The 22,807-nt window shown below is 47.3% G+C and overlaps 2 protein-coding genes across 10 annotated transcripts in view; one reads left to right on the top strand and one right to left on the bottom strand.

The window, feature by feature from the left end:
* Window positions 1-9,756, top strand: part of RAD54L (RAD54 like) — a 31,952-nt gene extending 22,196 nt beyond the window's left edge. For 3 of the 4 annotated variants that reach the window (XM_082454453.1, XM_082454456.1, XM_082454455.1), the window contains 2 exons: window positions 3,378-3,541; window positions 3,638-4,331. In XM_082454453.1, the coding sequence (XP_082310579.1) occupies window positions 3,378-3,541; window positions 3,638-3,848 (375 nt within the window). In that variant the 3' untranslated portion in view covers window positions 3,849-4,331. Of the gene's footprint in view, window positions 1-3,377; window positions 3,542-3,637; window positions 4,332-7,069 lie in introns of those variants that run through there. The other variant, XM_082454454.1, reaches the window with a different exon arrangement.
* On the bottom strand, window positions 3,968-22,722 carry LRRC41 (leucine rich repeat containing 41). 6 transcript variants are annotated; one of them, XM_082454404.1, is made up of 10 exons: window positions 22,297-22,722; window positions 18,676-18,762; window positions 17,044-17,114; window positions 9,763-10,909; window positions 6,645-6,905; window positions 5,939-6,103; window positions 5,748-5,846; window positions 5,076-5,198; window positions 4,776-4,851; window positions 3,968-4,660 (listed from the first exon to the last, which is right to left on the bottom strand). In XM_082454404.1, exons 1-10 carry the CDS (start codon window positions 22,493-22,495, stop codon window positions 4,441-4,443), a joined length of 2,448 nt encoding a protein of 815 aa, XP_082310530.1. In that variant the 5' UTR covers window positions 22,496-22,722; the 3' UTR covers window positions 3,968-4,440. The 6 variants fall into 6 exon arrangements, with proteins under 6 accessions (XP_082310530.1, XP_082310535.1, XP_082310532.1 ...); XM_082454409.1 differs by lacking the exon at window positions 18,676-18,762 and adding an exon at window positions 18,612-18,648 and having other exon boundaries at window positions 22,297-22,430; XM_082454406.1 differs by lacking the exon at window positions 22,297-22,722 and adding an exon at window positions 20,421-20,823.
* Window positions 22,723-22,807: the final 85 nt, after the last annotated feature.

Raw genomic sequence — 22,807 nt, 5'->3', positions numbered from 1 at the left:
CTGTTTACCTAATTCATCAATAACTTTGGACACCAGTTCAGTCTTCATTTCTTCCCCAAATCCAGCTATCATCCTGGCTGACTTCAAGGACCTGCAATTTTCCAGCACTCTGGCCTTCATGTTTCCTTGACTTCATCTCTAATGACCTCCTTAACTCCCCCTTTTTTTAAAAAAAAAATTTATTATTTATTTATTTATTTTTGGCGGCCTTGGGTCTTTGTCGCTGCATGCGGGCTTTCTCTAGTTGTGTCGAGCGGGGGCTACTCTTCGTTGCGTTGCGCTGCGCGGGCTTCTTATTGCAATGGCTTCTCTTGTTGCGGAGCACAAGCTCTAGGTGCGTGGGCTTCAGTAGTTGTGGCACACGGGCTCAGTAGTTGTGGCTCCCGGGCTCTAGAGCACAGGCTCAGTAATTGTGGCGCACGGGCTTAGTTGTTCCACAGCATGTGGGATCTTCCTGGACCAAGGCTCGAACCCGTGTCCCCTGCATTGGCAGGCAGATTCCCAACCACCGCACCACCAGGGAAGTCCCTTTCTTTAAAAAAAATAATAAATTTATTCATTTATTTTTGGCTGCATTGGGTCTTCGTTGTTGGGTCTTCATTGCTGCTCATGGGCTTTCTCTAGTTGCTGTGAGTGGGGCCTGCTCTTCGTTGTGGTGCACAGGCTTCTCATTGCGGTGGCTTCTCTTGTTTCGGCGCTCAGCTCTAGGCATGCGGACTCAGCAGTTGTGGCTCGCGAGCTGTAGAGCTCAGGCTCAGTAGTTGTAGCGCACGGGCTTAGTTGCTCCGTGGCGTGTGGGATCTTCCCGGACCAGGGCTCAAACCCATGTCCCCTGCATTGGCAGGCGGATTCTTAACCACTGCGCCACCAGGGAAGTCCTCCCCCTCATTTTTTTACTCGCGTTATTCCCAAGGCCACAGTATGGAACTTGTAACAGTACCAAAACTACACAGTACCCAGAGCTTTAATACCTCTCATTCTACTCTCATTTCCTGTCCTTCCAGCTTTCTCATACCTCCTATATCTGTTTCAACCTAATGTCCCTAGTTACCCCCGCCCCAGCTCCTCCCAGTCTGGCTTCCCTTTCTATTCAGCCTGATCCTCATTGTGCATCCTTTCAGGCACTCTTCCCCTAATACCTACTCCACGTGGATCCTTATAGCTGTTCTCAGCTTCAGCTTCTGCGCCAGATACAGCTTGCATTTACGGATTGGCACTACCACAGATTCATTCTCCATTTTGAGCAGGGCCATATTTCATTTCCTTCACCAGCTACTTCAAGCCTTCACCACTTTCCTCAAGCTTCCTACCTGGCCCTGTCTTTCCTTCTTTCAGGAGAGACTTTGTCTTCTACTTCACAGAGAAAATGTAGGCTACCAAGCTTGAATTCTCTTGCCTAACTTCCTCTCTTCTGTCAGTCTTTACACCTGCTCTTCCCTTCCATTCTCAAAGGAAAATCATTTCCTTCCTCTCTGTTCGAGGCTTATCATTCCAGCTCTGCTCTAGACCCCTTTCCTATCCTTTCCTTTCTTAGTTGATCAGTTTCTCCTTTATTCCCCTGAAGTCTGTAAACGTTGTCAAGTAGCTCTCACCTTAAAAACAAGTTTCTCATTTGACTAACTTAAAAAAATAAATAAATAAATAAAAAATTAAAAACAAAACAAAACAAAACAAGTTTCTCAACCCTCTGTCCTATTGCAGTGACTACCTTGGGTTACTTTTCATTCATTCACTGTCAGATTTTTCCAGAGCCTACAGATTTACTTCATCTCATCTCCTATTCACTCATCTCACCAGTTATGCCACTGAACCTTCTTTCGATATATTGGCTTCCTAATTGCTAAAACAAGAGACTCTTGATTTTTCTTCTTTGTATATCTGACACTGTTGGCTACAAATCTTAAAATTCTTTTCTCTTTGGAAACTCCACTCTGGTTTTCCTACCGCTGTGATTATATGCACTCATTATATTGACAAGTCTCTAAGTAACTTTTTAGCCCAGATCTCTTACCTGAGTTCTCGACCCATATTTCCATCACCTACTGTATATTTCTACTTAAATGTCTTATGAGTATCCCCTTCTGAATTTTGTCATTTAATGGCTCTGTTATCCACCCAACCCAAATCTGGGTATTATCCTACTGGACCATTCTCTGTCTCCTAACCAGATTCTAATTATACCATTGATTTTACCTTCTCAGAATTCCTTAATCTAACCTTCCTCTCCATCCCATACTAAAATCACAGTCATCTGACTTCCTAATTCTTTACCTTTGGTCTTATCATAACCCATTCTTCACAACTACTTCCGGAATGAGCTTTCCAAAAATTCTAATTTTGCTTTTCACTTCCAAGACAAGGTCAAGCTCTTTAGCCTGGCATCCAAGTTTCTCCAGTATGGGGCTTTCTCAGTCCCAGCTCTTACGTACTATACTCCTACCATCCTCTAGACAGGCCAAACTCCTCACAGTCCTCTAGTAGGCCAGGCTTATTGATTTTGTTCTTATACGTGGAATGCCTTCTCTCTTTCCTTGTAAACCATCTATTCATTTTTCAAGATTCAGCTCAAGGATAATCCTTACTTTCAAGCTTTTCAACATTATTCCATTCCACCATCCCTCTTGTGGGTCCCTGGGTATCCTATACAGATTTCTATCATTGTACCAAGTATATGTCTCTCTCTCCCCCAGTAGTCTATGAGTTTAAGAATAGGGATCAAAAAAAAAAAAAAAAAAAAAGAATAGGGATCATATTTGATTCTTCTTTGTATCCTGGCATTAGCACAGGGCCTGGCATAGGATACCCAAATGACATTTACTGGAGTGAGATTTGGACTTGTTGTGGAGATCTGCTGTTGCAGACAAACCTCAGCCCACCCTGAAGAAATTTAGCGAGGCCCTGGAATCCTCCATCGGTACAGAAAATATCCTGGGTGGGCAGACATGCACAAGTCATATTCCCAAAAGATAGACTGGGAAAATGGGCTTAGATCAGGGGTCCCCAGCCCTTGGGCCGGGGACTGGAACTGGTCCACGGCCTGTTAGGAACTGGGCCGCACAGCAGGAGGTGAGCAGCAAGCGAGCAAAGCTTCATCTGGGGCTCCCCATTGCTCGTGTTACCACCTGAGCCATTCCCCACCCCCCCCCACCCACCCGTCACCAGTCCGTATAAAAATTGTCTTCCACAAAACCACTGGTCCCTGGTGCCAAAAAGGTTGCGGACCGCTGGCTTAGATGAACAGAGGTATTGCTGCAAGACTCTTCTCATTCATCTCCCCTTCTCTTGGGTGGCCATAGTTTCAACCCCTGGGTTTTCCTGCCCTCTGTGTTTGGAGGTGACTTAGCCCTGGCCTCCACCCCTACCCCTACCACCCCCAGGCAGGAACCATTGAGGAGAAGATCTTTCAGCGTCAGAGCCACAAGAAGGCACTGAGCAGCTGTGTGGTGGATGAGGAGCAGGATGTGGAGCGGCACTTCTCTCTAGGCGAGTTGAAGGAGCTGTTTACCCTGGATGAGGCTAGCCTCAGTGACACACATGACAGGTGGGTGGAGTGCCCCTGCTGGCCATTACCTCTGAACACCCTACACAGCTTGGAGATGGGATCTACAGTAACCACAGCTCTGTCCTCTGCCCGCAGGTTGCGCTGCCGCCGCTGTGTCAACAACCACCAGGTCTGGCCACCCCCTGATGGTTCTGACTGCACCTCAGACCTGGCTCAGTGGAACCATAGCACTGATAAGCGGGGGCTCAAGGATGAGGTACTCCAGGCTGCCTGGGATGCTGCTTCCACTGCCATCACCTTCGTCTTCCACCATCATTCCCATGAGGAGCAGCGGGGCCTCCACTGATAACCAGCTGGTCTGGTGTGTAGCTGTTAGAGGAAGGAGTTGGGGAAAGGGGGCTCCCCGCCCCATAGGGCACTGTTGAATTTTGTTCTCTGAGAGAAAAATCATCAAGAAGGGCTGCATGATGTTTGCCCAAAATTTATTTTATAAGAAAAACTTTTTTGGTTAAAAAAAAGAAAGGAATAAAGGTATGAAAGGGACTGAGGCCTGGGAGCAGCATGGTGAGCCCAGTAGAGGAGAGGCCTGGTAGTGGGCACTCCTACACTTCACTAAAGCCTGGGTAACTGCTTGAGGAGGGAAAGCAGGAACCCCGGGGCAGGGAAGGGGGTGGGGGCTGTCCTCAGTGATTAATGACCACTGTGACCTCCTGGCCCCGGGTACTGAGTAAGGAGCCCAAAGGCTCTAAACCCAGTTGTGGGAATGCCTTTGCTGGGCCCCATCAAGGCCTCCAAGACCTCAGTGCAAGGGAAAAAGGAAAAAAGAGAAGGTGACAGAAAGAGAAAGATAGAATTGGTGGTTGGGAGTTCTGGGCAGCCCATGCCTCAGCCCCTGCAAGCTGATGGTACTGAGCATGGGCCTGTGAGGCATGGGCCCATCACATGGTGCTGACATAATCTGCGAAGGCTTGGGATGAGTCCCACGAGTCGCTAACCACATGGCAGGTGGCCCGGAGCCGTCGGATGGCTTCCCTGGCTGTGACTGCATCCTGGTCCAGCCAGTTCTGGAAGAGGCGCAGGTGACCGAAGGCCCCACGGCCCCAGCGCTCCAGCCGCTTGGCAAACTCCAGAAGCCCATCTGGCTTGATGCAGTTGGAACTGGTAGGGGTGAGAAGGATTAGACACCCAGGAGTCAACTAATCCCTGGTCTGTGTCCCTGCAGCTCCATCCCTTGTCGTTGCCCTCCTCTCACCTTCCCCACGCCCACATGTACCTGATATCCAGCTGACACAGAGAGGAGGATGAATCTTCTGAGAATACATCTGCCAGGGCCAGTAGGCCAGCATTCCCTGGGGAGAAGGGGAGAAATACTCATCACCTCTACCCAAGAACAGGGAACAAGGGTATCCCAACCCAGTTCTGGCTGGGGAGAAGCCCAGACTCCTAAAGCCCCAGCACAACTATATCCCAACCCCCGTCTTCCCAGTGGAGAGGTGTATGCCTTCACCCACTGAGTTTCTAGGTCAAAGGACTGGCTCCTTCCCCCTCTCCCTCCTCAGGGCCCTGCCCCCACCCAGGCGGTTTCCCGGCAGCCGGAGGCCCTTCAGTGTGGAGTTGCCCTTCATAGCAGCAACCATCTCAGGCAGAAATTGGGCCGGGCGCTTCTCAAACAGACGGCAGAAGGAGAAGGTAATCTCTGTCAAGAGAAAGTGGAATAAGTTCTGATGGCAGCATGAGAACTGGTGTTGCCCCTCCGGCCCCAGGGCCTTAGCAAGGGGTATGAACATTTTACATAGAGTCCCAGAAAGAGAAAATAATTTGTCCAAAACCCCAAGCAAGGCTGCAAGTAAGTCAGTATTCAAACCAGAGATTGAGCCTACAGGGGAGGCTCTCTGCACAGACGGTTCTCCATACACTTCCTTCTATGCAGGGGTGGGCATTAGCTACAAGTCTATGAGGGGGCGCCTGGCAGCACATTTATCCCTTCCCACCACCATCATTTGTCAGCCACTGGAAGGTAAGAAAAATTTTTAGGTGAGGCACTCTCCAAGTGAGTAATTTCCCGTGTTTAGTATAGGAAGAGTTGAGTAGGGGACCCTTTAGAAGGAAGGTGATGCAGGTTCTGTGATCATTTTATAGTTGACATAAGGCCAAGAAAAGAACAGTGGCTTGCTCACTCAGTGAGACCGTGGCAGATCTGCAGTGAGGACCCACAAATGCCCCAGGCTCTGGATGAAGAACTTACCTTGAAGAGTCAGATTCTGTAGCAAAAACAGCACCTCACTCTGACAGTCAGCCAGATTCATGTCGTGGAAGCTCAGCCTCTTCAGAGCTAGGTTGTACTCTGGATCGGGAAAGTTCATGGATCTTAGTGTTCTCAAACAACAATGCAAAGTCCCCTTCTGTTCTCCCTTTACCATTCTAACTGGGTCCTACCTTTGAGTGTCTGCAACACAAGCCCAAAATCTTGGGGAGAGGCAAAGGTGGCACTATCCAGGGACAGCTGCTGCAGAGAACCTGAGGCCTTCAGTACAGAGCACAGCAGTGGGGCTGGCTGGGCTCCCCGTGGAAATCCCATCTCCAGCTGTTCCAGGCAGTTTTCTGGATATGGTAGGGAAAGAAGATTACAGCTGGCCATTGCTACTTCACTTCCATTGCAGGTCCCATCCTGTCCTTAAAGGATTCACTGAAAAATCATTTATTCATCTACTTGTCCTTGAGTGCCTAATATATGCGAGGCAGTATGCTAATATTCGACTTAGTCCTTGTCCTTAACGGTGCTTTTAATCCAAGAAGACAACTAATCAGACACGAGTAGCATATGCAGAATGGTGGGATATGAGACATGCAGGAACTAAGGGAACATACAGCATGGGGACCCAATCTAGTCTAACGGTCAGGTCTGTTCTTGGTTCAGACCCCTTTCTGGAGACAGATCTGCCATAGTCACTCCCTACGGGGCTAGTGTTGGTCTGGGATTTATCCAACCCATGGTTATCTTTAAGAACAGGCTCTAAAGGCAACAAATTACAGATAAGCCAGGAATGTGTGGTGACAGGCCTGGATTAGAGATCTTTTGCGTCCCCACACAAATACACCTGCACACTTCTGTGGAGATAGACACACGCGCATAGTACTTCACCTGGTATCTCCTCATCCCCAATTATGTGGCTAGGGGGCCCTGCATTCCCTGGTACTGCAGGGTTGTCCCTCTGGCTAGGGTGGTCGACACGAATAGAGAGGACCCGCAAGAGGGGCAGGGCTCGCACAATGGCACGTGTCAGCTCCAGGATGGGCAGTGGTGAGAACAGGTCACTGAGATGCAGGGCACGGAGGCGGCATCCAGCCTGGCTTGACAGGGCCCGCAGGCTATCTAGCAGGCGGAAGATATTAGAGCCCAGGCCTATGGCAGGAAAGAGATTGGGTCAGTCATGTGGGAGTATCAGTAGGGGTAATATTCAGAGACAACTCCAAATATTTCTGTTGATAACTACCAAATCTGAGCTTTGGATCAGATTATTTTAAATCATTCTCAACTATTCATCCGTTGTCTTGCTTTTTCCTCAGGTAACCAGCTTACTGATGTCTCTTCTACTGGGCCATGCCCTCAAACATCAGTCAGGGCAGAGTCACAAAACAGAAGATAGGATGTGGTGGGACAGCATGTGGCTGCTAGCTGAATGATGGGCCCAGACAGCAGCAGAGATCTCTGGACTTTTCCTATAGGTCATGGGGAACATCTGAAAACTAAGCAGGAGAGTGACAGTGATCCAATAGGGAATACTTTTAAATTCATTGGGTGGGGATAGGGCAGAAAACATCCCACAGAAGGGAGTAGGATCCAGAAAGGTTAGGGCAGTTGCTTAATGCCACAGAGCAAATAATTCCTTGGAAGCCACACCTTTATCTCTCCTTGGACTGAGCAGGCTCCTTTTGATTCATTCATTCAACTAAACCTTACCCATGGTAAGCACCTGGTAAGCATGTTTTTTTTGCTAGATAGTCATGAGCAGCAGATCTTGTTCCTGCCTATACAGCCTGATAACAAAAGCATATGATGGGAACCGGGGAAGTAGAGTGCTGTGGAAGTAAAAGGATGGGTACTTAACACCCAGTTTAGCTTTCATCAGTAAAGACTCTCTGGCTGAGTCCTAAAGAACATAAAAGAGACAGGCTAAAAGGAGGAAGAGTGACTGGCAGAGTGAACTTGGCATATATCAAGACCTGAAGGGGAAAGAGTGGCAGGTTCCAAGAACAGAAATACTCAATGTGGCTGGTGTGTAAAGTATAAGGGAGGGAAGTGTTGACGATTCAACTATAGAGGTAAGCAGGGTAGGAACATGAATGGCCCTCTAAGTAAAACAGACATACAGTGACAAGAAGCCATTGCATTTTTAGGTGATTGACAGATATGCACTTTTGAAGATGCTTGGGTTGTGGTGTAAAAAATGAGTTGTATGGTGTGTGTGGAGTCAGGAGGAACTGCTGAAATGATGAATCCAGGTGAGAGGTAATGGTAGTCTGAATTAAGGATGTGGAGATAAATGAATCTGAGAGACTGTACAACCTGGTAACCAAATAAATGTGGAGTAAGAGAATCCAGGTTTCTTTTGAGCAACTGAATCATCTGTGATGTCATTGAGAACAGAAGGAAGGTCTGTTTAGAAGGAAGAAGATGCATTCAGGTTGGGGAGTGTGGTTTATGAATCCTGTGATATCTAGTTGTCGGATAAATAGGTCTGGAGTTTAGGAGGAAGATCTGGGCTAATGTCATAAAATGGGGGTGTCTTCAGCATAGTTGGTCTTTGAAACCAAGTCCAGGAAGCATGTGTAAAGTGGGTGAACTTCGAGGCTCTCTGAACATTAAGAGAGAATATCCAGAAAGGGAGGAGAAAAAAAATCAGAAAATTTTGACGTAGTAGAAATGAGACTATTTCATGAAGAAGACAATACTTAATAGCAGATGATGCTGAGAATTAATTTAAGATGAGGACTGAAAGGTATATATTGGACTTAGCAACAAGGATGACCTTGGTCACCTCGAGGTCCTCAATGCAGTAGATGGGGTGTAAGCAAGGCTGGAGTGGCTGTGAGAGAAGAGGGCACAGATGACTCTTAAGGTTGTCTCTGAAGGGCATGAAAGAATAGGACAGTAGTTAATAAATGGAATAGATGGAGGTGGTGGTGGTAGTTTTTGGTGGATACCTGATTGAGAGAAGAGAGGCAGCATTAAGTGGTTTATAAGTATGAGTTCTGGAGCCAGGTTACCTGGCTTTGAATTCTAGCTCTACAATTTACTAACTTATCCTGGGCAAGTCACTTGACCTCAGAATTGTAAGGATTAAATTAGTTAAAGAATATTTAAAATATGCCAGATGCATAGTAGGCAGTATATAAAAGTTAGCTCTTATTAAGGCATTTGAAAAATGTGCTTTCCTCAGGCGGTAAGAGGGTATGTATCCAGAGCACAGGCAGAAGAGTTAGCCTTAGATAGGGCAGCCATTTCTCCCATTGTGATGGAGGAAGAAAGGAAGAGTGCAGGTGTAGGAGTTTATAGGTTGGTTAACAATAAGTTGAAGGAGTTATGTGTGATGGCTTCTATTTTCTCTGTAAAGTAGGTGGTCATCTGCTGAGAGGAAAAGGGTTTGAAGTGGTAGGGTAGGAATGGAGCTGATGTTGCAAACAGGGTTCATATGAGGTTGATGACCATGAATGTATATAGTAGCACCAATCTGCAGTTGTGTGACTTTCTCTAGCAGTGTTCAGCAACCTGGGCAGATTGCTGGATTTAGCCAGAACTGAAATTTGGCTAGCTGGGCACAACCAGATAGGAAAGAACTGAGGGCTGTTTTGTAGGTTGCTGGTCTGATTTTTTTAAAAAAAGGTGTCCCACACCTTTTTGTATAGCTGCTTTGATATGACTAGTGAGATCCAACCTCAGCCCTGGTTGGCCCTGTATACACTATATTCTCCCACCTGTACTTGGTTTGCCTACCATATCTAAGGTAGACTCATTCTTCAGATTCTCACTGTCCCTCAGGAACCTCTGCTTCCAACTAGATCAAGCCTGTAGACCTTGTGTTCATCTTCTCGAGCACCGACAGTCTGCCACTATTTCATGTGTGTGCCTTCTGCCTCCCGTGAAGTGGGTAGGGCCACATCTCCAGCTTCCTGATCATACCCCCTATTCCCCTCCACAGGGTTGGGCACACAGCTGGTGCTGCTGGGAGACCCAACCCCTGCCCCTCCAGGGCACTCACCATTATAGGAGAGTGTGAGGCTCTCCAGAGACACCCAGGAGCTCAGCAGGTGGCACAGTGTCAGAGCCGCCTCTGTGGAGAGTGGAACTGTGAAGAGCTCCAAGGTGGAAATGCTGCGGAATCTTTGGGAGGCCTCCAGTGCTGGAAGCCCCAGGCAACTGGGATCTGATCCATCCAATGCTCCACAAGCCACTTCCCCGATCTCCATCTCTTCCCCATCCTCTTTCTCACCCGCCACAATGAAAACAAAGTCATATAGGTCTTCAGATTCAGCACCAGACCCCTGACGGGTGCGAGCACCCTTCTTCCCTGCAGCTCGCTTAAAACGCTTTAGGGGCTTAGGCTGTGGGGCTGAGCTAGCTGGAGCCCGTTTAGATGAGGATGTGGAAGAAGAGGAAGCAGAGGCAGAGGAGGTGGTGGCTGGAGCAGAGGGTGGGCGTTTGGTGCCAGGAGCCTCATGGGAAGTGGCTGGAGGGAGCGGCTCCCTCTTAGGGTCTGTCCCGCCTGCTGTCAGGCTCTCCTGTGTGCTCCGGCGTGTTACCCGAGCGGCAGGTGTGGCTCTGGCCGTCTGCTTGGCTTCACTCTTCCGCCGGGAGGCCATCAGGGCTGCAGCACATCGCTCAGCAGCATCCCGGCGAGGCCGGCGTGAGCCCAGCAGGAGGGACCCTTCATCTCGGGATGGGGCCCGGCCTCGGGAGGCCTCTCCACAGAGGCGGCAGGGTGGGCCACCAGGGCCTGGCTGCCAGAAGCCAGCACTCATGGTGAGGATAAGAATGAAAAGGGCTGACTCAGGTACAGGCCAGGAGTACAGCGACACCTGGCTGACAGCCCCATGGTGAATAAGCTGATGCAACAGCTGCCGAAGTGACTGCTGAGCAGCCACATCAGAGAACAGCAGGTGGCGGAACTTGAGGGTGTGCAGGGAACTGGCCAGGGTCTCCAGAACCCTGCGGTTGGGCTCAGCCACCAGCTCAGTTGCACCCTGCAGCATGTTGCAGATGGTGAGCTGCCGGACATGGCGGGAGCTATGCAGGAGAGGTGAGAAGCGCTGGTCACAAAGACGCCTGTCAGAAGACACATCAATGGTCCCACGTAGAACATGGGAAAAAAAGGCCTCCATAAACTTGGCTCGCCAACAGGTCACGCTCTGAAAGCAGAGAACATTCCAGACAGCTGTGATACTAAGTGCTACCCATGGAACCCAGTTTCCTTCCTTCCAATAGCTAGCTGTTTACTGAGCCAGGTAACTAACGTTCTAAATAATGTATGCAAATTCATTTAATCCTCACATCTTTGAGGTATATATTACTATTAGACCCATTTTACAGGTAAGAAAACCAAGGCACAAATGTTATTGCCTGTGGTTACACAGTTAAGGGGCAGAATTAGGATCTGAACCCAGGAGGGAATTCCTTGGTGATCCAGTGGTTAGGACTCTGAGCTCTCACTTCTGAGGGCCCAGGTTCACTCCCTGGTCGGGGAACTAAGATCCCACAAGCTGCATGGCATAGCCAAAAAAAAAAAAAAAAAAAAAAGATTTGAACCCAGGAAATTTGGTTCCAGAGACTATTGCTATAGTGCCTCCCAAGTGAAACACTCAACCCTGTAAGTTCTTCCACACTTGTTTTTAGAACCTGATCCTAACTTTCCATTCTTAACACTACCACCTTTGTTCAGACCCTTATCATCTAACATCTGGCTACTTCATTAGCTTCCTGATTCCTCTGCTTGTTCCCCTTCCCAAACTTTTGCACAAGTCCACTGGGTTCATCTTTGTATTAAAAAACAAAACTCTCTGATTACATTATTCTCCTTTAAAACCCCTAATGTCTCCCCACTGCTTAGGGGATCAGTGCTGCAGCACATTTGAAGTTCCTCAGGCTGGCAGGGAAAGCTGTCCACAATATAGCCTCTGCCTACCTGAGAAGCTTTATCTGCCACATCTTGCTCATGAATGCTTTGCTCTGGCGAAACTGGTCACCTCACTGACCCAAACGTGCCTTCTTTTTCCTTTCCTACCTCTGCCAGAAATGCTCTCCATTGCCAGATCAAATAGACTTCATGAAAGGACCTACGAACATTTTGCTCTTTGAGGCTGTTCGTCTCATTGACTGTCTGCCCCACTTTCTACCCCTCCCCCTACCTCTCTTGTTGGAACTCTGATACTGACTACTCAGGTCTTAGACATTGGTAGGTATGTCTCATGGTGCTGAGTCTCTGCCTGTATACACATCTCATCCCAACCAGATTAGAAATTCCTGGAGAGGAGGCAGCAAGTCTTAGTTTTCTCCAAGGCAATACTTTGCTTTGATGGGTATGAGATTTCATCAGGCTATTCTGATACATTTAGAAGAACTGAACACAAGTGATTTTTAAGCTCTGATATACATCAGAATTTACTGTGGAGCTTTTTCCCAAAATTCATATGCCATGTACCCAGACTTGGTGATTATGTTACATCTGAGGTAAGGTCCAGGCATCTTTATTTATTTTTTAAACCTTCCCCGGATGATTCTGATGTATATATCAGAGATTAGGAATTACTGCTACCTACCCCAAAAGGACACATTGAGACAAATATTGATATTTCTCTAAGTCCCCATTCTTTCCTAAGGTGCATAGAAAGTCTGATGACTTTGATAAAAGTGCCAGCTCTGCCACTATACTCTGGACCTCTTTAAACCTCTTTCTTCATCTGTAAAATGTGGATAATATCACCTGCTTCACCGGTTTGTTGTGAAGATCAAATGAGACAGTGCAAGTTTAAAGCACCTTGTAAACTGTAAAATACAAAATGTAACTTCTGTTGTTAATGATAATAATTACCCCACATGGGAAATGTGAAATGGGCTGGATGGAGGCAGAGCCTGTTAAGCAGGGTGCTTATTCAGCCTGAAGGTAGTGGGGCCTGAGGTTCCCAAAGGCTAAAAATAAGATACTTCCTTTGGTATCTACCCTGCCTCCGTGCATTCCCTCATACCAGATTGACCCTCAGTTTATATGAGGTTCTTGGCAGGAGGTGGGCCCCTATTCTCAGGCAAAAGTGTCATTCCCTTTGCCCTAGCTATTCCCCAAGACCCTGCTGTGGTAATAATTAGGAACGACTTCATGTTTAAGCTAACTGCATAGCAGCAACAAGTGAGAAAGGCCCCTCCAGCAGCAGTGTGGGGGCCTGAGGGCAGCAGGAAAAAATACCTGGCAACCAAATCTCTACTCAGCCTTAAGTGGAAGCAAAGAGGCTATTCCTGAATCCTTTAATCCTGCCTCATTCTAGCACTTTTTTCACACATTTGCTGGCCCACACAGCCTTGAAAAATACTTGCAGGTATCCCTAGCAAAGCTTCAACTTCACAAGTGAAATAGATGGTTACCATGAGATCTGGGCCTAAAATATGGACAAAGATGTGAACATGAACCAAGATATTGTGGCTGTTTCCGACTATAAGGCATGTGGAATATGAACTTTAGATAACTAAATACTTGGGTTTTTCAGACATTTTATTGGTTTACAAAGACAATAGGAGAGAATATTTGAAATTGGAACACCCCAGACCTGTGATAACCACAGTGAAAGCAGCATGACATAGTGATTAAGAGCATGCACTCCAGAGGCAGACTGCCTCAACTTGAATCTCAGGTCTGCCATTCATGAACTGTCACCTTAGGTAAGTCACTTTTCCTCTTTCTGCCTCAGTTTCATCATCTGTACACTGAGGAAGATAACTATACCTACATGACAGAGTTGTTGTGAAAATTAAATGAGTATGTAAAATTAGTTGACGACTATTGCAATGGCTTCTTTCTCATGAATTAATGCATAAGCAGGTATCAATTCACTGTATTTTATTCCATTACCACCTTGTAGAAGACTCTATGCTAAAACTTAAAAGCTGAAAAATACCTGAGAGATCTAGTCCAAGCCACTCATTTTGTGGACTCATACACTATAGTTCAGACAATGCAAAGTGATTTAAATACTTTCTTTTGGGGGAGAGTAGGGGAAATGAGGCACCACCAAAGAGGTGACATGACATTTGCTTACCAACACAATTAGTCCTTGGCCCATCCACAACGGGCTGGCAGCTCAGGTACTGGTAGGGAAGGAAGAAGTGTGTACAAACTAGGGAGAGCTAAATATTTTCTTGTACTAAACTGTTAGAGCCTGCAAATGCTCATAAACTATATATCGTCCACTGTTTTTCTGATAACAGAAATATTGTTTGTGGAACTATAAGGAAGCAAATCAAAAATCATGTGTAAACCAACTTTTTGGAGTGTATATGTATATGTGATGAGCTATAAGTATTTGTGTTTTTAACACTGAGACAATTCTGAACAGTTTCAAATGCTGGGCTTTTTTTTTAAACATTACATATCACCACATCATTAAACATTTTTACCACCACGTATTTAAATATTTTTAGAATGACTTTATTAATACTTTGAAAATATGGATGTACTATATTTAATAATTTCTATATTATTGAATACTTAAATTGTTTCTAGCTTTTTATATTAAACTTTGCTGTAATGAACATCTGGAAATAAATCTTCATGAGTATCTCAATTTTATATACCATAAGATATATACTTCTTAAAATTTCTAGTTGAAGAATTTGAATATTTTAAAGACTCTTGACAATTATCACCAGATTGCCCACCAAGAAAGTTGTAACATTTCTGCTCCCACCAACAGCATATTAAAATGCAAGTCCTACCCATCCCTGGAATTATCTTTTAAAACAAAACCAAATTAAAACAAGACTTCACTAATTTAAGAGGTATAATTTTACTTTCCCATTTTTTTTATTATTAATGAGATTGAACATTTTTTACTTTATTGGAGATTTTTGTATATTTTGAAACTTGTCCAAATCTATATTCATTTTATTCTACTGTTCGCCTCTATCTTATCTTCTGTATCCTTTTATTTTGCAAATACTGTTGCAAACATTCTTTTACGTACCTTTTAAATTGTATTTATAGTGGTTTTTTTTTTACATACCTTTTAAATTGTATTTATAGTGTTGGCATTTTATGTGGCCAGATGTGTCCATATTTTCTTTTTTGGTTCTGCCTATCTACTAGCACTCTCCACCCTGAGATTAGATAACCAGTCACCTTTATTCTTTTTTAAAATTGTTTTGTGCTTTTACTTTTTACAATGTAATCTTTAATCTATATAGAAATTGAGTATACTGTAAAGTGAGGCACTAACTTTAGTTTTTCCAAATGGTTAACCAGTTACTAGAGAATCATTGACTGAATAATCCTTCATTTCCCCATTGCTTTGTCTCCAGAATATCTATTTTATTCTGCAGATCTCTTAATAAACATATACACTAGTACTACACAGTTTGAAATACTCTATTAGCAATCAGGTGCTCTGTCTATCTTGCTCACCACTGTATACCTAGAACCTAGCGTAGTGCCTGGAACTGAATAGTCACTCAATAACTGTTTGAATTATGAATGAAGTGAAGGTTACTGTTATGCAAAAGTGGGAAGTGGAAGCAGACACCCTCTGGAATGGATATACTCCAAGTCAGGACTTGTGTGTAGGTGACTGTTGTTAGGCCACCAGGCCTGGGGCATCCTGTATATTCTGAAATACTCTGAGACAAGGAAACAGATAACAAATAGACATTACTTCCCAGGAAGCTTGAGATAATGGTGGAAAAAGCTTTCTCAAAGAGAAAGATATTACAGTCTCCATCACCTGCTAGTCAACCACACTACTTGGGAGACACTGTGACAAAGTGAATCTCATGTTTCTTTAAAGGTTGCAGGAAGCTGTGGCCATTTCTCAACATTCTTGTGTCCACTTCTCTTCCTCATGAGGCCTAACTCCTGTACATAATGCCTGATAATTTCATTGGGCCTCAATGTCATTATGCTGAGCTCCAGGGGTTGCATCTAGATCTGGAAGTGGAAATGGAGCTGAATGTTACTGAACCCAGTATATCCCCACAAAATAAATCTCCAATTTCTAATAAGAGCTTGTTCTCTTGTCATTTGGCCTCATTCACTATATAAAGCCCAGTTCAAATACTACTTCCTAGGAAAGACTTTCTTACTCCCTTTTCCTTCAACCTCCTCGCTACACTCGATCATACCACTTGCCCTACCATACATGATGTATTTGTTTGCAGATTTCCCCACTAAACTGATAGTTCCTCAAGATTAGGGATTGTGTCTATACCTTTAATATTCAGCATAAGACGTGGTATGTGGTAAGTTTGAGTAAATGTTTATTGAACTCAATCTGTCCTGTCACCTAATTATGGAGCAGCAAAAGGAATTCTGTTTAAATGAGAGCTCCAGTGAGTTATATATGAACCAATGAATAACAGAATCTTATTATTCTAAGGGCTAAGAGGACCCCTAAAAGTCATCTTGTCCAATATCTCCAATAATGCCGAACTTCTTCTATTGATACATTACCCTTGTGTCAGGTGGTTATCCAGACTCTATTAAACACTTAGTGATGGGAAGCTTATTACCTCTGGAATTAGCTTGTTTCATCACCAATAACCTTAGAGTTTAAAAATTCTACAGTTTAGCAAAAATTTATCCTCCTTTAGCTTCCACCCAGAACAAGTCTGTTAATCCCTCTTTCAAATATTTCAAGACAGTTCATGTTCCCCAAGTCTTCTCTTTTTCAGGAAAAACATCTCCAGTCTTCCAAATGTGACTCACATGATGTGGCTTTGGCTTCTTTCTCCATACTCCAGGGATAGCCTGACCACTGAAGAGTCAAGCAGGTCTATCATCCCCCTTGTCTTTCAGTCTACATTATAGTTACATTAGTTCACACAGCTCAGGATACAGTCATTATATGAGTGGCTTCAGCACAATGTAGACTAAACCCTCTTAATCTTTTTTATACTAGCTGCTGCTAAGCCAGACCCCTCCACCCACTACCCTGATGTCATGCAATTAGAATTTTTAGACTCAAGTGGAGAGGTGGTTTATTCTGCTAAATTTCATCTTGTTAGGTTTGACCATTGCTCCAGCCCTGTCAAGACCTGAATCCAGGTTCTGCCATCCATTGTGATCACTACCTTTCCCTGTTTTGTGTCAGCTGCAAACATGGTGAACAAGCAAGTCAGTGACAAATGTCAAATGAAAAGAACTTTGTGACAAGCCATCAGAGACCTCTTCCCAAATTCATTCCATGCCTGCCCCTGCACTTTACCAGTACCCAGCTTGTGTTTGTGTGCTATTCCTGCTTTCACTGTGCAAAGTCAGGCCAGAGTTCTACCTGGTGCCTTAACTTACTTCCAAACTGGAAGGCCTTGTCTTCATCAGCTCATCCCATAGTCGGCGCCAAATGGCCTGAGTGGAGAGGCCTGTAGAGAGAAATATCACATTTACTTGGCTGCCCCTTGGTCTCCATGAGTGAAGTACATCAGCCTTTTAATGTCCTTTTCTAGGTTCACAGGAGCAACACGGCAGAGTGGTAAAGAGCACTGGCTCTAACGACAGACTGCCTGGCTTTAAATATCAGCAAACCATAGTCTAGCAGTGTAACCCTGGGCAAGTTACTTAATTTTTCTGTACCTCAGTTTCCTTATCTATAAAATGTAGTTAATAATAGCAATTTCACAGAGTTGTTGAAAATATTAAATGAGTTTCTCCAGGTAAAGTGCCTAAGACAGTGCTTGGAACAGGGTTAGTTAGATGAATGTTAGCTGTTAACAGATGTGTCCAATGAGGGGTTTGGGAGGCAGCTTGAAAAATTAGAAAAACTAAGATTCAAAAGATCTGGGTTCAGGACTTCCCTGGTGCTCCAGTGGTAAAGAATCCTCCTTACAATGCAAGGGACCCAGGTTCGATCCCTGTTCAGGGAACTAAGTTCCCACATGCCGTGGGGCAACTAAGCCCACGTGCCACAACTACTGAGCTCGCGCGCCTCAACTAGAGGGCCCGCATGCTGCAAACTACAGAGCTCACGTGCTCTGGAACCTGCACGCCACAACTATGGAGCCCATGCGCCCTGGAGCCTGCATGCCACAACTAGAGAAGAGAAAACCCACACGCCACAACTAGAGAGAAGCCCGGGCACCTCAATGAAAGATTCTGCATGCCTCAACGAAGATCCCGCGTGCTGCAACTAAGACTCAATGCAGCCAAAAATAAATAAAATAAATAAAAAATGAATTAAAAAAAAAAAACATTGTAACTGAAGCTTATTTAAAAAAAAAAGGATCTGGGGCTTCCCTGGTGGCGCAGTGGTTAAGAATCCGCCTGCCAATGCAGGGGACACAGGGTTCGAGCCCTGGTCTGGGAAGATCCCACATGGTGCAGAGCAATTAAGCCCATGCACCACAACTACTGAGTCTACGCTCTAGAGCCCACGAGCCACAACTACTGAGCCCGTGAGCTACAACTACTGAAGCCCATGTGCCTAGAGCCCGTGCTCTGTAACAAGAGAAGCCACTGCAATGAGAAGCCCGCGCACCGCAACTAGAGAAAGCCCGTGTGCAGCAACGAAGACCCAATGCAGCCAAAAATAAATAAATTAATTTAAAAAAAATAACTTAAAAAAAAAAAAGATCTGTGTTGAGGAATTCCCTGGCTGTCCAGTGGTTAGGACTTGGTGGTTTCACTGCCGGGGCCTGGGTTCAATCCCTGGTCGGGGAACTAAGATCCCGCAAAAGATCTGGGTTCTATTTGGCTTTGCTATTAATCACTGTGTGCCTGTGGTTTCTTTTTTATTAGTATAATAGGGATCACATACTTGTTTTATGTTTCACAGGACATTGAGAAATCAGATAAGAAAATAGGTGTGAGGGTACTTTTTGAAAAGCATGAAGTTCTATGCAGGTATCAGGTGTAATATTTACCTGAAGAACATCATGGTGCCTTGCTTACAATCAGTGACTGAAAAAAAGACAGAAAAACACTCACCTTTCTTGAGGGCAGTTTCCTCAATCCTCTCCAAGTAATATATATTGAGCAGAGGTAAGATGCTTTGAAGTATTGGGCCTGGGAGGGCTACAAAAACCAAACATAAAATTTACTTTTTTCTCCCAGAGTTGCAAGCATTATTTATCCTACTGGAAAGGAAAACAGAAGGGCAGACTTCTCACTTGACGAGAGGAACTTATAGAAGCTAACCTAAGTTTAATTCAAACTCTGGTCCACTTATCTTCAGCCACTTAGTTGGCAGCTGGAATTTCAGGGGCATGCATGTCTTCAAGGGTGAGATAATCCCACAAAGCAAGCTGATAGGCTCATTTAGGAGCTGGCAGTTCACTTCTGCCCAAGTCTAATGGACCATTCCGCATTTAAAAGGTTCTTTTGAATATGTGTGATTAAAAAAAAAGTCCTTCATAATCTGGGCCCTACTAACTTCTCCAGCTCCCTGCTTTGCCTCCTACACTTCAGCCATACTAAACTACTTCTTTCAGTTACCTAACTCCCTGCTTTCTGCCTGTGCCTTTGTCATGCTGTTCTCTCCACTGGGAATGTTCTTGCCATTTTCAGCATATCAATTACTCATCTTTCACGTATCACATGCCCTTTATTAAGCCTTTCCTGAATTCCCTTCCCACTCTTCCAAACTGGCCACTTCCATCCTTTGGGCTCCCACTATACCCTGAACTAGCACTTTCCTATGAAGAATAGAAATAATTAGGCTCTATACTCTTAATTCAATATATCTTAAAAACAAAACTTGCTCTTGCTAACTTCCCTAGATCTGAGAGGCATTACAGTATTGTGGCTAAATGGTTTAGTCTCTAGATTGGACAAAACTGGGTGAAATCCTGATTGTACCACTTAATTATGAATTCATGGACAAATTAATGTCTTTGAGCCTCAGTTTCCTCAATTTTAAAATTGAGATAATAATAACTACCTCTTAAGATTATTATTCTTATCCTGTCAAAAGCATCTCTGTCCTGCCAAGAACAAGTCTTAAGATCTTGATACTTCAGAAAATTCTTTCAAAACTTACATTCCAGGATCTCCTTTTATCTTTACTTATGCAATAACTGAGTCTAGATATCCAAGAGCCTAGTACAATTCTTTCTACATAGTAGGTACTCAATGTACCTGCTGAAGAAAAGCATTAATTCCCTATGCTATTATACTAATGTAGTCACTCTACTGCATTCAAGATAAAGTCCAAGTTCCATATCCTGGCATTCAAGGTATAACATACCTATTCTATTCCTCATTATATCCCTTCCTGCTGCCTTCACTCATTTTCCCCTCCTCTCTCTCTACACTAAGAAATGCTAGTGCACTACTTCCAGGAAGGCTTTCCTGGCTGTTAGCCCACACTGAGACCTTCCTCCAAAATAGCATTGCTTAGCAGGCCTCTTACTTGGCCCTTCTAAGAGACCTAGCTTGATTCTGTGTGACTGTCCACCTGGGCTAGGCCCATAGGAGCTCTTCCTCCTCTGTCCATAATGCTCCCTTGTTTAGCCATCCCCTCTCACAGCCACAGGGATTCTCATCCCGTTATTCACAAACTCCTCTGTACCTTTCTCCATTCTTCTTAAGCCAGGCTCTTCCTTGCTTCTTTCCAGCCCACATCTTCAATGCTTCCCCTTCCCAACTTCGGGCCTCCACCCCCAGTCCTCTGCCCTCGTAGCCAGGTTTAGCATTCTGGAAGGTCCAGGCTGACACAGCCAGATCCACTGTACCTTCTTCCACATTCCCCAGGATTTTTCTGAGCCTCCTGCACAGATCTGCTGAGACTTTTCTCCCATTGCCCATGAGTCAGCCTGACCCTACTCTTTTTAGCTGTTGGTCCAGGGCCTCCGCAATCCCCTCCCCCTCACTAGGCCTGAGGACTTCTAACAGTTTTCCCCCGGCAGACAAGGCACTTGGGCCTATTCAGGATCGGTCCCCACCACCACCACCACCACCACCAAGGGCCTTCCTCCATCCCTGGACCTCCTTAACCACTCCACAGTTTTGGGGCTCATTCCTGGAGGCCCAACCCCCCAAACGCCAGAGCCTTTTCTCCACATCGGCCTCCTCACGCGTATAACCCAAATCCCCCATCCCAGGACATCAAGCCCCCACTCCTGACCTTACACGGGCCTTCCTCCTCGCAAAGACACCACCACCACCATTCCTGAGGCCTACTCTAGACACCCACCCCCCCCCCCCACCCCGCAGGCCCAGGGCCTCCTCTCCTGCCACCCCCTCCCCCTCCCCGGGCCCTCGGCCTGGCCTGCCATCTCCTCACCCAACTTCAGCCCTGGCCTCCGGGCCCCACCCCCTCACACCAGCAGTCAGTCAGGCCCAAGGCCTCCCTCCGCCCCGTGCGGGCAGGCCTACCCCCAGAGCTCTCACTTTCCTCTCTTTCACTCTCACCGTCGGTGCCCAGGTCGCCCACCCGCGCTTTCCTCCTCAGCTGCCAGACTGCGACCAGCGGTACCCACCCCACGGCCCGGCCTCCTCGTGCCAATCCGCCTGCAGACCTCCCTCCTCCGTTACTCGGCCCACCCCGCCGCCGTACTCCCAGGCCCCCCAGCCGGGCTAGTCGGTTCACCCTCCCAGGCCCTCATCCCAGCGCCCTAGGCCGCCCGCCTCTGCTCCTCAGCCTGGGCGCCCTCAACCCAGGCCGGGCCTGGCGGTCTCGGCCGCTCTCAGGCCCGGGCCTCCTTTCATTCCACTCGGACCCAGGCCTCCTAGCGGCGCCGCACCCCCTCCCAGTTCGGGATCCCCGGGCCGTCGCCCCGCCTGGGGCCTCCGTGGCCCTTCCCGCCTGTCCGTCATTCGCGCCTCCGTCGATTGCTGATCTTCTCCCGGCCTCCCTTCACCCGCTCTCTGGCCCTTCCTCGCCGCTCCGGCCAATCCGAGCGGCCTCCGGCGCTCCGTGCCCTGCCCGTCAGTCCGTCGCTCAGTCAGTTTGGCATCCGAGGCCCTGGTCGTCTGTTCGCTCCCTGCAGCCCCGGGCCGTCAGACAGGCCTCGGCGCCCCAAGCCTTTCGGCCTCGCCGGCAGCCCCATCCCCTCGCTCTCCAGTCCACTGGCTGCCCTCGCCCAGCGGCTTGGCCTCCGGAGTCTCGGCCCCCGCGGTCTGTCAGGCAGACGCCGGAGGCCCCGCGCCGTCAGTCTGGTTAGGTAGCCCCGGGCCTGGCCTCCTGGCCTCCGTCCGGGCCTCGCAACCTCGGCCCCCGCCCCCAAGCAGACGGGCCATCCCTGACCGTCCGTTCGACATCCGAGACTCCGCAGCCCGGCCCAGCCCGAGTGTCACTTCGGTGCCCACAGCCCGGCTAGTCAGTCCTGCCTCTGTCGCCCGGCCCGCTTCGCCCCAGACCGGGCCTCCTGGCCTCGCCCCCCGCGCCCCCCGGCCAGGCCGCGGTGCGGGTCCACCTGCCGGTTTGGTCTCCGCCTTTACTGTACCCAGTCCTGTCAGTCACGGAATTCATGCTCCAACCCAACGGTCTGGCTTCCAGTGCCCCGGGCTGGGCCTTGCTCCAGGCCTCCCGGCCTCGCCCCCCGCGCCCCCCGGCCGCTGGGCCGTCTCCGCTCGTTGCCAGAGGTAGCCCCTCACCCCGCGACTTACCCCACACCCCGCTTTCCAGAACCCCCATATGGGCGCTCACCGCCCGCCCGCACAGCTCGAACAGGGCGGGGGGAGCGCTGGGGCCCGAGGCCGAGCTCTTCGCTGGCGCCGCCTCCCGGGACGTGGCCTCCATGGTCGTTGCCGCCGCTACCTCACAGAACCAGCAACTCCGGGCGCGCCAGGCCTCGGGCGCCGCCATCTTGGGGAGGTGCGCGAGCCCGAGAGTAGCATTCGCGGGCCACCATCTTGAAAAGGTCAGCAGTTAGGACGGTTCCATCAGCGATGTGGGGAAGACTGGGAATTGCGCTAAAGGAACATCGAATACTTCTGCATACCTTCCAAGTCTCTTAGAAGCCAGTATTTCAAGTAAATTCCCAGGGTCAATATGTTTGGGTCTGGCGTGACTAAGGGGATAATTCCTTCGCAAATCCTCCTCTGGTGCAAATACCAGCTACCCCTATTCCCTGCCTCTGAGCAGTAGTACATGCCAATCGGAGCGTGTGTTCGCGAC

This window comes from Balaenoptera physalus (assembly GCF_965194825.1).
Source record: "Balaenoptera physalus genome assembly, chromosome: 1".
NCBI classification, from domain to species: Eukaryota; Metazoa; Chordata; class Mammalia; order Artiodactyla; family Balaenopteridae; genus Balaenoptera; species Balaenoptera physalus.
The sequence above is the reverse complement of the archived record's forward strand: the minus strand, read 5'-3'. Positions and strand labels throughout refer to the sequence as shown.

Coding starts and splice junctions, on each gene's coding strand:
- LRRC41 (XM_082454404.1), bottom strand. CDS start 22,495: ATGGCGGCGCCCGAGGCCTGGCGCGCCCGGAGTTGCTGGTTCTGTGAG. Junction 18,763..22,296: donor TCTGGAAAGCGGGGTGTGGG/GTAAGTCGCGGG, acceptor TGGTTTTTGTAG/CCCTCCCAGGCCCAATACTT. Junction 4,661..4,775: donor CTGTGTCAGCTGGATATCAG/GTACATGTGGGC, acceptor CACCCCTACCAG/TTCCAACTGCATCAAGCCAG.